At 41.4% G+C, this 13,932-nt stretch overlaps 1 protein-coding gene across 1 annotated transcript in view; it reads right to left on the reverse strand.

Annotated features, from left to right (window-relative positions):
• The window catches only part of Hormad2 (HORMA domain containing 2), a 28,047-nt gene extending 24,438 nt beyond the window's left edge, over positions 1-3,609 (reverse strand). Inside the window, exon 1 of the mRNA XM_013014263.1 lies at positions 3,559-3,609. Within this exon, the coding sequence (XP_012869717.1) occupies positions 3,559-3,609 (51 nt within the window). The remainder of the gene's footprint in view (positions 1-3,558) is intronic.
• Positions 3,610-13,932: the final 10,323 nt, after the last annotated feature.

Raw genomic sequence — 13,932 nt, forward strand, 5'->3', positions numbered from 1 at the left:
AAAAAAAAAAAAAAGAAAAGAAATACACCAAAGCTAGCCAGACAGTTCAATCCTTATTCAGCATGTTCTATGATCCTGAAAGGGTCAAGAACCTTTTCCATACCAGGCCAGATATAAACATTTTAAGCTTTACAATTAATTCTGCCAGAGAATATGAAAAAAGTCACAGATTATAACTGAAGCAGTTCCAGTGCGGCCATGTTCCAATAAAGTTTTATTTGTAAACCTAGTGCCAAACGCCAGATTTTGCCTAAATTACTTAACCCCTCTGGGCTTCCATTACTTCATTAAAAGTGATGACTACATTACTGAATTATTGTGAGGATTAAAGGAGTGAGTGTCAATGAAGTGCTTAGCACATGCCTGGTTTAACAGTTCCTTATTTTCCTGTATGGTTTCACTTGTTTACCAACAAATGTGATGATGGTGATTTGCAAAACATCAAAGCAAACCTAAGGTGAAATAAAGACAGCACTTTCATGGAATTTACAGACCAGCTGGAGAGATTTAGATATCAAAGAGATAGAATCACCAACCCAGCAGACAGTATATGCCAAAGGAGGAGAGAGGGAGAGAGAGAGAGAGAGAGAGAGAGAGAGAGAGAGAGAGAGATTCTCTTCAATAATTAAATGCTTAAGTTAAAAAAAAACAGCTTTAGGACTATCAGAAGAATTTTACATGTGCTGCAAAATCTGGTCCTCAAAAGCTGATAACTTTGTTTGAAAATCAAGTCATACTTACAACCTTCTGTAACAAATAAACCACTAAATGAGAAAATGTGTTTGGTTAGGTTCTATAGAATTCCAAAACTTAGTGGCAAGAATAATTTAGTAAGACTACACTAATCTAATTGGAATTCTTCTAATGTTCATAGGGGCACCTTTCCCCTGCCCAGACTAAAGTTGAAACAATCACCTTGTAAAGCAAATCTAAATTCTTTGTTTAGACTTTGCACCGTAGTTCAGAACTGGAAGGACCTTAGAACCAGTCTCATACAGTGTGGCATGGGCATCAGAAGAAACCAAAAAAAGTAAGCTGGCAAGTAACTGTCTCCTTTCATTATGCTACGTGGTTCAAAGGTACAAGTTCTAATAGTCCTGTTACTTAGAGGTAGGGACTGTCTACGAATAAACCTTTAGATGAAGAAGAATTTCCAGCAGAATGTTTTCTGAGTGTTCAAAACATGGTTTTTCTATGTAAAAATACCTTTTCTTAGTGTAGTATATAGTGACAATGTATTATGGCATTGCTCTTTTTGCCAAATCATATTATAGTCTAGTCTATAACAACGTTACTACTTTTGCATGTGTGATGTTTGGGGATGTGTAAAAATGTTTAATTGCTTTTGGGGGCCAGGCACAGTAATTCATGCCTGTAATCCTAGCACTCCAGGACCTGGAGCAACTTATTTTGCTTTTCTTCCATATGGAGAGGTTTAATTGAAATAATAGCATAAAGCCCTTGGCACCATGCCTGGCACGCAGACACATGCTGAATAAATGTTGGCTTCTATAATGATTAGTGTTGTTCTAACTATTAAATAACAGAAATTATACTATCATTTAAATTTTACTGGGGAAAGTAGTTTATGCAGTCCAAACAATGAAGATTTGGTTGTATTAAAAGGTCAGTTTGTTAATTTACTGTGAGAAGGAGAATGGCCAGGTTGATTGCGATTCACACACCCAGCTCAACATTTCCCCCAGGAAGGCAGCGCATTTAGGAAAGCAAATGAGATCAGTGAGAACATTGAAACCAAGCCAGAAAGATGGCTGCGCCTTCCTGCTTCAATCTGTCTACTTCTGTGACAATTTAATACCCTAAAACCTTATTCACTCTCCTGACCAGGCCCTTTGACTTTCCATTAACTATAGAAGAAAAGCATACAGGCCTTTAAGGTCTGTATTCATCTACTTTCCAAAGTTCCTATCTAATTCTACTTTCTGTTCAACAAGATGAGCTCTCCACCCAGGAAGGATGGCTTTCATGGAATTCTCTAAACCATGCCACACTCATTTCCACTATGAGGGACAAGACAGCTTTCCTCACAAAACTCTATTTTTCATTACTCCTGATATTCACCTCCTTCATGAGGAATGTACAAACCATTCCTGCATCTACAAACTCACAAACTCCCCAAACTCCTATCAGCCATTGTTACTCTTTTTGTACGTATGCAAATATCAGTATGTTGACTTAACTACAATTAATCCTGTGTGTGTGCGCGCACGCGCATGTACGCACGTGTGCACATATGCCAGTAATAAGGCTTGGATTCAGGGCCTGAACGCTGTTCCTTTGGTTTTGTTTGCTCAAGGCTAGCATTCTCCTACTTGAGCCACAGCTCCACTTCCGGTTTTCTGGTGGTTAATTGGACATGGGAGTCTCATGGATTTTCCTGCCCAGGCTGGCTCTGAAGTACAATCCTAATATCTCAGTCTCCTGAGTAGCTAGAATTAGAGACATAAGCCATCAATGACCAGCTTAAAAAAAAAACTTACTTCCCTAATCAGATTTTTTAAATTGAAGATCATTTCTATTGTATTATCTTCTGAAACAATGCAATGTCCTGGAGACTACTGGATAGTCATAAATAAACAAGCACCGCATTGCTGAGTGTCTTAGGACACGTTAAAACGGCTAGAGTGACTCCAGACTCCAGCAAGGCTGCCCATGGAACCCTCCCTGTGATGTCAGGCTCTCCAATGACCGCCAAGGCCCTTGCCCTGGGAGGAGGCGGGACTTCAGGAAGCCAGGTCTGATGGGAAGGAGACAGCTCAAGGGGTGTTTCCTTGACCAAGATGCTTTGCCTCACCACAGGCCCCCAAATGATGCAATCCATCAACCACGCGCTAAAACCTTGAACCAAAAGAAATCTCTCCTCTCTTTAAGTTGATTAGCTCAGCTATTTTTTTCACAGCAATGGTAAGCTGACTAATCAACTCCCCAGGTTTCTTTTTTTTTTTTTGGGGGGGGGGGTCTGGTCATGGGGCCTGAACTCTGGGCCTGGGCGCTGTCCCTCAGCTCTTCAGCTCAAGGCTAGCGCTCTACCACTTGAGCCACAGCGCCACTTCCGGCTTTTTTCTTTTTGCTTATGTGGTGCTAAGGAATCGAACCCAGGGCCTCATGCATGCAAGGCAAGCGCTCTACCACTGAGCCACCTTCCCAGCCCACAGATTTCTAGCAGCCGTTTTTCTCTCAATGTTCTCCTTAGTTCCATAATTATATCACCATGTGCCCTAAGAGTTCCCGAATTATTCAGGAAGTGGATGTCTAACAAAGAATCATTCTCTTTAAATATCATTTTGTTTCTGATTTCCCGCACTCTAGAAGATGTATAGACATTAAACAAGCACCTAGTGAATAACTTTGTAATCCTTTTAATTTTCTAGACCTCTTCAGTCCATTAGGCAGTTAACGTGTAGACATACTCTCCCAGAATATTACCTGCCAATTAACTGATACGACTGCTGTTTTTTAAAAAGAAAAAAGATTAAAATCATGCTTCTAAAGTAACTCACTAAATGGGCATTGATTTTTTTAATTCTTAACAAATACCTTAGATGTCTTGTGTGTTCTGGGTGCATGAGCGAGCTGTGCAGTAGACATTGTGGTTGTGAACCAGGATTCTTCCAATAAGGCTGTCCTATTAAGGGAAAAATAAACATTAGAGATCTTGCCTAACAGAATACTTCCTGACTTGCTCATTCCAAAGATGGAACTGAAAAATTCCACAAGCACTCAAAAACCCAAACAAGGACAGTTCTGATTGTTCCGTTTTGAGAGAAATTTATCAAGTTCAATTCTGAAAACACAAGGGAAGAATTAATACTACAACAGTCCTATCAGGTTCTATCTAAACTAAACTAGGAAGACAGATTTAAGTTGGAAATTTTCTAATGAAAACTATAGCATTATAAATTGATGGTATTCTTTGGTGAATAAGTTAAACAAACAATTTAATCTCTGCACCAATTTTCCTCGAATTTGGCATTAAAGTCTCTGGGTTAATTTTTCTCAACTACTCATAGAAAATTATAAGATATCTTTATTTATTTAGAAACACAGGAAAAAAGAAAATTATAAGAACATTTAAAGACCCAACAATGTATTTATTATTATATTTATTATCTCCTACAGGATAACAATACTTTTGACCAGGGGCTCAAAACATTTCTTAAATTCACTTTAGGTATAATTATTCAAATTCAAAAACTCAGAAGTTAATCTGTAGACTCCATTCCCACTAGGATGCTACTAAAAAAAGGGAAAATAATAAGTATTCGTGAAAATGTGGAGAAATGTCAGCTGTGCGCGCTGCTGGTGGAAATATAAAGTGGTTGGCCACTGTGGAACACCAGATACCAGTTCCTCAAAAATGTAGAATTACCACGATTCCTAGAACTCTGCTTCTAAGTATACAGGGGAGGGGCGCGGGGAATGAAGGCAGGGGCCAGATATGTATTCATTAGTGTTCATAGCAGCACTCTTCATCACAATCAAAAGGTGAAAAGAATCCAAATATCTATCAATGAACAGATGAACAGATAAGCAGCTAGGTTCAGCTATTCAAGAGACAGAGACAGAGAGTTGCTTGAGCATAGGGAGTTAGATGCCAGCCTGGGCAATATAACGAGACCCTATTTTTTTAAAAAAAGGGGGGGTGTTGATAAATGGATGAAATGTGGTATGCACATGGAATGCTATTAATTTTTTGCAATTTTTATTGTGATTAAGTGATTTCAGAAATTTCACAGTATTGTGGGATAGTGATACTTGGTTAAAGTCACAAACACATTCTAACCTTCATGGGGCAAATTGTCTTTATCGTGGTCTATAAAGTTTATGAGTTCTTTGAGCTTTGACAATACAGTTATTTCTTCCACATTGGGTGATATGTTCATTTCTTTCCTTTTGCTTAGTGCTATTAATTCTTTAGAAAGAAATGAAACTATGATGCAGGCAGCAACGTAAAGGAAACATTTATGGTAAGTGGCAAAAAGCGGATACAGAAGAAGAAATATTGTGTGCTCCTATGTACAAGGGGAGCAAATTCATATGAAGTAGAAATGATCAGGGTAGGTCAGAGAGATGAGCACTGAATGGGCACTGCCTGTTAATTTGGTGTGTGGGAGAAGGAAGGAAGTGGGTGGTGGACAACATTGAGAACGTGCTGGTGCCACCATATGTTCGAGAAAGGCTGATGTGAGGAGCTTTACAGTGTGTGTAGTTTACACTGTGAGAAAAAAAAATGGAAGCTTAAAACATCTACTTTCACCTCATTGATTGTGAGCTGCGGCTCACATCTATAATTCTAGCAGCTCAGGAAGCTGAGAGCTGAGCATCTTGGTTAGAAACTAGCCAGTACAGGAAAATCCCTTGAGACTCTTCTCTCCAATTAACCAGCAAAAGCGGAAAGTGGAGGTGTGGCTCAAGTAGTAGAGAGCCAGCTGTGAGTGAAAAAGCCAAGGAAGAGCTTGAGGCTCTACGTTCAAGCCCAGGTACCAGCACTAAGTGAAAGAAAGAGAGAGGGGAGGGGGAGGGGAGAGAAAGAGAAAGAGGGGGAAGAGAGAGAAAAGAAAAAGGAAAGGGGGGAAGCAAGCAAATTAGTTTTCTTTACAAAGGCCTTGTTTTTAGTAATGCCCCCCCACCCAAATGTTTTACAGAATTATAACTAAAATACTTGTAAAATCCTCCATTCAATTTGGTATCCCCCAGGATAGCCCATGACCTGCTGTGTTTACAGATTAATGCAAGATCCTGCAAGATTTTTGCCAATAAGAGGCTAAAATTGTTAGACACTACCACAAGGTGGTGATAGAGATTATAGACAAGTGATACTTAATCGCTCCAAAATTGCTTCTTCAAAGCACCATTAGGGGGCACTCTATTACAATATTTTCTATGTGACCAAAACTACCTAACAGTCCTTTATCCTTCAGCAAAGTCCCAGGTAGCCTTTGTTGATTTCAAAGAATCACCTTCAAATCTGACTCTTGTATCTGCTGCCTCCCTTAAATCTCAAGAAATAAAAGAAAGAGGGAAAAGAAAACTACCTATAAGAGTTGTAGCCCATTAAGCCATCACCCCCTACTGGGGTAGTTATTAGTTTTAGAGATAATAAATAAGGAATAATGATTTTTAAATAGCTTTCTATACTGGTAGGTTTTTTTTTAATTCTTTGTGATCATAAGATATTCTGATGGCCTGTCTAGAGAATCAAACCCTGAAAATAGCAGCAGCCAATTAGACCCCAATGTGTTACTGCACCTTTATTTTCAATCTGATATATGGATGGCCTGGATTAAATTGATATTATCACTGAAAACCGAGACATCAAGGGCATTTGCTTCGAGTCAGGTTCTATTAGCATTTAATAAATATTTGGGGATTCATGTCTGTAAAACAAGTAAAATTAAATTTTATGCACACAATTGCATGTATACAGAGAAAAAAATAATTAGCAGTAAAATCTACTAGAAAGAGATTTTGGAATGAAGGAATCTGGGTTCAAATTCTGACTCAATGGCCTATGAGTTGTGTGATATTGGCCAAATTACTCAATTTTTCTGGAATCTAGTTTCCTTTTTATGAGATGGAACATTTTAGGGCATGTTCAGAGCATGTGTTTATCTGGAAAGATAGCAAAACGAGTCTAACGCCTGGACTTTTCTAGAACCCAACTATCTAGAATCACATTTCAAAGCACGATTCACCCTCTTTCTGACCTTGTGCAAATTTCACGTCTTGTTTTTGCCAAGTATGAAGTAAAGATGATAACAGAATCTATCTACTTGATAAGATTATTTCAAAGATTAGTCATTATTTGTAAGGCACTTGGCTCACTTTCTGGTAAGACTTTCCATCATATGTAACAAAACCTGTTTGCTTCAAAGAGTGTTCCATCTCTGGTTTTCCTAGATTCCTACTTCTTCCTTCTCTTGTCCTTGCAGACATTTCCCCATGAAACAGGAACAGACACTTAAATATGTGTACGCTGTAGAGTTGCCCAATGACTAACTCATTCACTGACTACATGCTTTCACGTACACAGTCTTAAAAAGGCTTTTTTCATTTTCTTTCTTGTCCTATCTCCCTCACTCCATTCCCCTGCGTGAGGGAGGTCAAGAATGTCTTCACAGCTCCAGGCAAGGCTGCTGCTTCCTCTCCTCATCTCCCTAACCACCAGGGCAAAGAAACACTCAGGACAGCAACTTGACATCTGCCCTCTGCAAACAGGCAGCGCTGGGCCAGCACAGGCCCAGAGTCATCCCTCAGCAGGAACATCCAGAAGCCCAGGCTGACGGAGCTTGTTTAAAAAGCCTTCCTTGAGCCAGGCACAGGTGGCTCACAGCTGTAATCCTAGCTACTCAGGAGGCTGAGATCTGAGATTGTGATTCAAAGCCATCCGGGTCAGGGAACTCCCTGAGACTCCGATCTCCAATAAATCATCAGAAAACCGGAAGTGGTGCTGTGGCTCAAGTGGTAGAGCACTAGCCTTGAGTGAAAGAAGTTCAGGGACAGTGTCCAAGCCCAGAGTTCAAGCCCCAAGACTATCCCCTCCAAAAAAAATCCTTGAAACCAGTGGCTCACACCTGTAATCAAAGCTACTCAGGAGGCTGATATCAGAGGATCACAGTTCATGGCTAGCCTGGTCAATTAGCCCTCAAAAAGATGGAAGTGGTGCTGTGGCTCAAGTGGTAGAATCCTAGCCTTGAGCAAAAAGCTTGGGGACAGTGCCCAGGCAGTAAGCTCAAGCCCCAGTGCTGGCACTAAAATACATACATACATACATACATACATACATACATACATACATGCCCATCCTTCTCCCCAGACTAAATGACTGTACTTTTTTCTCTTGAAAAAGAAGCACATACAGCTCTCATTTTTGTCTGGCAAAATCAACCAAATTTCACTTACCTTTCTCCAAAATCCTGTTTTCATGGTTTGCAAATTGGCTTTGAGTTCCCGGGACTGAACTTCTAGTCCCATGCTCATTTTTCCTAGCCCTCTTGGTATTCTATAGCTACTTTGTCCTATTTTTCCTTCGAATGCACTCATTATACAAACAAATATACTCCCATTTTCTCCATTACTACATCTATTACAATGACTCTGTGTGTATGTGCTGTGTGTGTATGTGCTGTGTGTGTGTGTGGTATGTGTGGGTGTGGGGGGGGGGTGTTAGTACTGGCACTGTCCCTGAGCTTCTTTTTGCTCAAGGCTATCATTCTACCACAGCTCTATTTCCAGATTTTTTTGGTAGCTTATTGGAGTCTCACAGACTTTCCTGTCTAGACTGGCTTCAAACCTCAACCCTCAGATCTCAGCCTCTTGAGTAGTAGGATTGCAGGTGTGAGTCACTTTGCCTGGCTCTATGCATTTTTAAATACATATCCCCAGGCCAGGTTCATTTCAGAAGTCATTGGCCCACAGCTCTGTGCATTAGACAATTCCACTTCGAGATGCTCTTAACACATCCCATGTGAATTTTCCCCCAGAACCTGCTTCAGTTCCCTAGCTAAGGAATGGTGCTATCAAACCGCTCAGCACCTCAGTCTAAACCATGTGACTGTAACCCCAACCCCTCCTCATCCTCCGGCCTAGCCCCCTCTCCTTCTCGTCAACAGTGCTGTCTCTCCACTCATCTTTCGTCTGGATTCCTGCAACCGCCAGTCTGCTTGTCATTGGCCTTAGCCCTCTCATTCTCTTCTTTATACTGCAGCCAGCTTTCTTTTTCAATTACAAACTTGATTATGTATCTTTCCCAGACCATAGTGCTTCAATGGCTTCTCACTGCCCTTAGAATAAAATCCAAACTACTCACCATGGCTTCAAGATTTGGCTCATGCCTCCCTGTTTCATCTCCAAATCATTTTTCCTTGTGTTTTTATGTACCAGCCATTCTTATCTAATTACCTAAAGGGCTGCATTCCCCTGGCTTTCAGGCTTTGGCAAGAGTCCCTCCTTCTGAAACATCTTCCTCCATTCCCAGTTCTTACTCATCTCCTAAAAGGCTTCGTGTAACTTGCTCATGGGCTGATTTCCTGACTGCCACCCTCGCCACTCGCAAATCCAGGTTAATCGTCTACTGCAGTATATACCATAGTCGCCCCCTGCTTCTATAATGAACCAAAGGGCAATTGTTTCTACTTTGCTCCCTCATTTTCCAAATTATCTCCACCCCACCCTTACTGCATTTTGAACTCAGGGACTGTGCTTGCGAAGCAGGAACATTTTTTAGTCATCTTTTGCTTTAGTTATTTTTCAAATAGGGTCTATGTTTATGCCCTGGTCAGTCTAGACAACCACAATTCTCTTATTCATGCTTCATATATAGCTGGAGGGTTGGTTAAGATGGGGTCTTGGGGCTGGGAAGGTGGCTCAATGGTAGAGCACTTGCCTTGCATGCAGGAGGCCCTGGGTTTGATTCCTCAGCACCACATAAGCAAAAAAAAAGCCACAAGTAGTGCTGTGGCTCAAGTGGTAGAGCACTAGCCTTGAGCTGAAGAGCTGAGGGACAGCGCCCAGGCACAGAATTCAGGCCCTAAGACCAACAACAACAAGAAAAAGATGGCGGTCTTACTTTCCTCCCAGATGGCCTCCATGATCGTCCCAATCTCTGCCTCCTGAGTCACAAGGATTACAGTGGCATGAGCCACTGTATCTGGTAACAAGATTTTTAGTTTTTGGTTTGGGGCAGTGGTACTAAAGTTTGAGCCCAGGGCTTCATGCTTGCTAGGGCGGTGCTGTACCACTGAGCTATGTCTCCAGTCCATTTTTGTGCTGGTTATCCTTGAGACAGGATCTTGCTTCCTTCCAGGAATGTTCCTAGACCATGAGCCACTTATTTTAGGCTGGGATTACAGGTGGACACCACCACACCCAGCTTTTTCCATTGAAACTGAGTCTTGTGGATTTTTCTGCACAGGCTGACACACAATCCTTCTGTCAGAATCCTTCTGAATTTACACGTGTGAGGCACAGGTACCCAGCCCGGTAAACTCAATTCCAAGAGCTTTAGCATACTTACATCAGTAATATCTGATCCCAGAAGATTTTCATTAAAGAGAGAGAGAGAGAGGCTCACGCTTACAGTAACAGGCACTCTCATTCTGTCCCATCCGTCCTTGCTGGCCACTAACCTGCTTTTTAAAGTTTGAGACAGGTTGTCACTATGTTGCCCAGGATAACTTTATACTCACCATGGAGTCCAGGCTAACTCTGAACTTGTTACCCATCTGCCTCAGTCTTGGATTACAGGCAGGTACCACCACACCCAGCTTCTAATCTACTTTTGATCTCTATGGATCTTTATATTCTGGACATTTCCTCTAAGTTGAATCATGTTACATATGACTTTTTGTGTCTTGCCTAGCTCTTTCTTGAATCCTCAGCATTATCACAGACTAGAACAAAGTAGATGCTCAATAAACATTTGCTACTGGGAGCAGTGGCTCATACCTGTCATCCTGGATAAGTCAGAAACAAAAATAGGAGGTTTGTGGTCCAGGTGGGCTAGGACAAAAGGTGAGACACTGCTTGAAAAAATAATAATTGAACGAAAAGGACTGGAGGTGTGGCTCAAATGGTAGTGTGCCTATCTCACAAGCATGTGGCCTTAATCAAACCCTGATACTGCCAAAAATCAATGACTAGAGCTGGGTCCAGTGGCTCCTGCTTGTAACCCTAGCTACTGAGAAGGGAAGTCCATAAGACGCTTATTTTCAATGAATGACCAAAAAGCTGGAAGTGGAGCTGTGGCTCCAGTAGTAGAGTGCCAGCCCTGCATGACACACACACACACACACACACACACACACACACACACACAACACAAAGGATAGTGTCCAGGCCCCGAGATCACAATAAACAGATGCACAATGGAGAAGCACCATATAAACAAAGATTAAAGGTCTAGAAAAGATTTAACATTTTAGAAGGGAGAGGAATTTTAAATGCCTTCTAAATCTGAATACCTAATTTGTTAGATGAAGTCATTAATATCTAGAGAAACCACTGCCTTGCTCAGGCCCAGCCTGCCATTTGATGGCAAAAGGAAGCCTAACAACACTGCGCGCGCAATGTCATCTTCCTAGACTGACTCCCCAAAGTGAATTTCCTCTTTGTTTTCACTTCATCTAATATCATGCACCACCAGCCTCTTCCTCCGTGTGGGCTTATTTGCTTGTGTGTTTCCATACATGGCAGTATTTTTTTTTTTTTGTATTCTACCATGAGCTTGCTTGCATCAGGAAGGTAAAAAGGTCCAAATCATTTTCAAAACAAGCAGGCTCCTTTCAACCTGCAACTCTTCTGTTGTTCCTGTTATTTTCCCTGGGGCAGGTGTTTGCAGGGGAAGGGAGGAGGGCCTCCTATTCAAGTACAAACCACTGCTTAACTTTGAAAGCTCATAAGCTGGCAACCCAGAGACCATGCACCTCCAGAGAACAGCTCTCAGGGAACTTTTCAAAAAATCACCTTGTTCTGTTTCATTAGCTATGAAATAGAGGTTTCATAACTATGGGTTTACAGAGCTCTAACTTTCAAATGTCTTTTGCTTATATATTTGTTGGATCTGTAACACCAATATTATTCATCTTTACATTTGGTCTGACCACACTGTGACAAGAATTATGATTCTGAAGAGGCAAGATATCTGTGATCTTTTTGGAAAAAATACACCAGCCCAGGCTTACCTCCTGACCTCCACATCAAATGCCCTGTTTTAAACAGTGGCACCGTTACTATTTTGCCCCTTTAGCTAAATCTTTATGACTTAAATCTTTAGAAGATTCAGATAAACTAGTTTTTGTTTTGTCTAGTTAGTCTTACCCTACCTTTACTATCCTTTGTTTTTGCCATTCCAACCGAATTTATTCTGTTTGCCCAAAGATAATCACATTTGATTTACTAAGGCTCTCAACCCCTGAGCCCAATCTTCCAAAGCCACATTTCTTACAAGAAAATTCCCTATCAAAAGGGAGTAAGAGCCAGGTACCAGTGGCTTATGCATCTTATCTCCTATTAATCACCATTAAAAAAAAAAAAAAAACCTGAAAGTGGAGCTCAGCGGTAGAGTGCTTGACCATGAGCAGAAATGTTCAGGGATAGTATCAAGGCCCTGAGTTCAAGCCTTAGTATTGGCACACAATATAAAAGGGGTATGAAAATACTTCACTATAAACCCCCTACCAGAAGAAAGATATACTAATTTTTTTAAAGAGAACAATATCTAATAGCTAGATTCAGAAATGCAGCTAAATGATCTTCCTTTCATATACATGATGAGGAAGATGGCTTTATTCAAAGTTAGTGTGTCAGCATAAATGGATCCAAGACGCATAAAGCTGGACAACAATCAGGGGATCTTTTCAATTCAATCCTCATTTTAAAGCCAATTTGGTGGAAGAAGGTGCTGGACAAAAGGACAATGAATGAGTATGGGGAGAGGGAGGAAGAGGGAGAGGAAAGAAAGGGGAAGGAAGAGAAGGAATAATGAAAAGAGGAGTCTGTACCACTACTAAACAATAATTAAAAAAAGAAGCCAACAAGCTCAAGATAAGGAAATATGGAGCAGTCATTAAAAAGTTTTTCTAAAGAAAAAAGAAGAGGCTGGAAATGTGGCTTAGTGGAAGAGTGCTTGCCTAGCATGCATGAAGCCCTGGGTTCAATTCCTCAGTACCACATAAGCAGAAAAGGCAGGAAGTGGTGCTGTGGCCTAAATGGTAGAGTGCTAGCCTTGAGCAAAAGAAGCTCAGAGACAGTGCCCAGGCCCTGAGGTCAAGCCCCAGGACTGAGAAAGAGGGGGGAAGAGAAAACAGAGGGGTGGGGAAGGGGGGGAGAAGAGAAAGAGGGAGAGGGAGGGGGAGAGGAAAAAGGAGAGGAAGGGGGAGAGAAAAGAATGCTTCACTCCCCTAATCCTAGCTACTCAGGAGGCTGAGCTCTGAGGATGGATGTTTGATATAAGCGTGGGCAGGAAAGTTCATGAGTCTCTTATCTCCAATGAACCACCAAAAAAGCCGGAAGTGGAGCTGTAGCTTCAGTGGTAGAGCACTAGCCTTAAGCTCAGGGACAGCTCCCAGGCCCTGAATTCAAGCCTCAGGACCAGCACAAAAACAAACACACACACACACACAAAAAAAGAGGAGGAGGAAGTCAACTTAATCCATAAACCACACACAAATATTCCAATTGAATCATGAATCTAAATGTAAAGCATAAAACCATAAAGCCAGGGAATCTGGTTTGCCAAATTTCTCTCTGTTCCTTAGAATTTTCCCAGAGCTTGTTTCAATAAATTATTGTATCCACCACTGTAACAAATTCCATTTGGCCCTTATACTGCTGCTACTCCATAATCAGAGTAAATTACTTCCACTCTATTAATTGAGTATTTGTTCATGCTCTTTTGATTTTTAAATATCTTTTTTTGTGCTATTTCAATTACTTGTGCATTCAACTTAGTAGAGGAACTGTACTGTGCCAGGCACTGTGCAGGATTGTGTATTATAAAATATGGTTCCCATCCCAAGAGATTTATGGTCCAATGGGAGAGAAATTGGATGACCATCCCAGTGATATTTAAAACCCCAGAAGGCGGGCAGGGAAGGTGGCTCAGTGGTAGAGCGCTTGCCTTGCATGCATGAGGCCCTGGGTTCGATTCCTCAACACCACATAAGCAAAAAGAAAAAAGCCGAAATGGTGCTGTGGCTCAAGTGGTAGAGCGCTAGCCTTGAGCTGAAGAGCTGAGGGACAGCGCCCAGGCCCAGAGTTCAGGCCCCACGACCGGACCCAAAGAATAAATAAAAATAAAACCCCAGAAGGGACCAAAAAAAAAAAAAAAGGCCTATTTTGACTTCATTTGTCAGCAAGTGAGCAGTGATCCACAGCACAGCTCAGCCTGTGCTCTGAACACTGGAGCTGGTT

This window comes from Dipodomys ordii, unplaced genomic scaffold, assembly GCF_000151885.1.
Source record: "Dipodomys ordii isolate 6190 unplaced genomic scaffold, Dord_2.0 Scaffold23, whole genome shotgun sequence".
NCBI lineage: Eukaryota > Metazoa > Chordata > Mammalia > Rodentia > Heteromyidae > Dipodomys > Dipodomys ordii.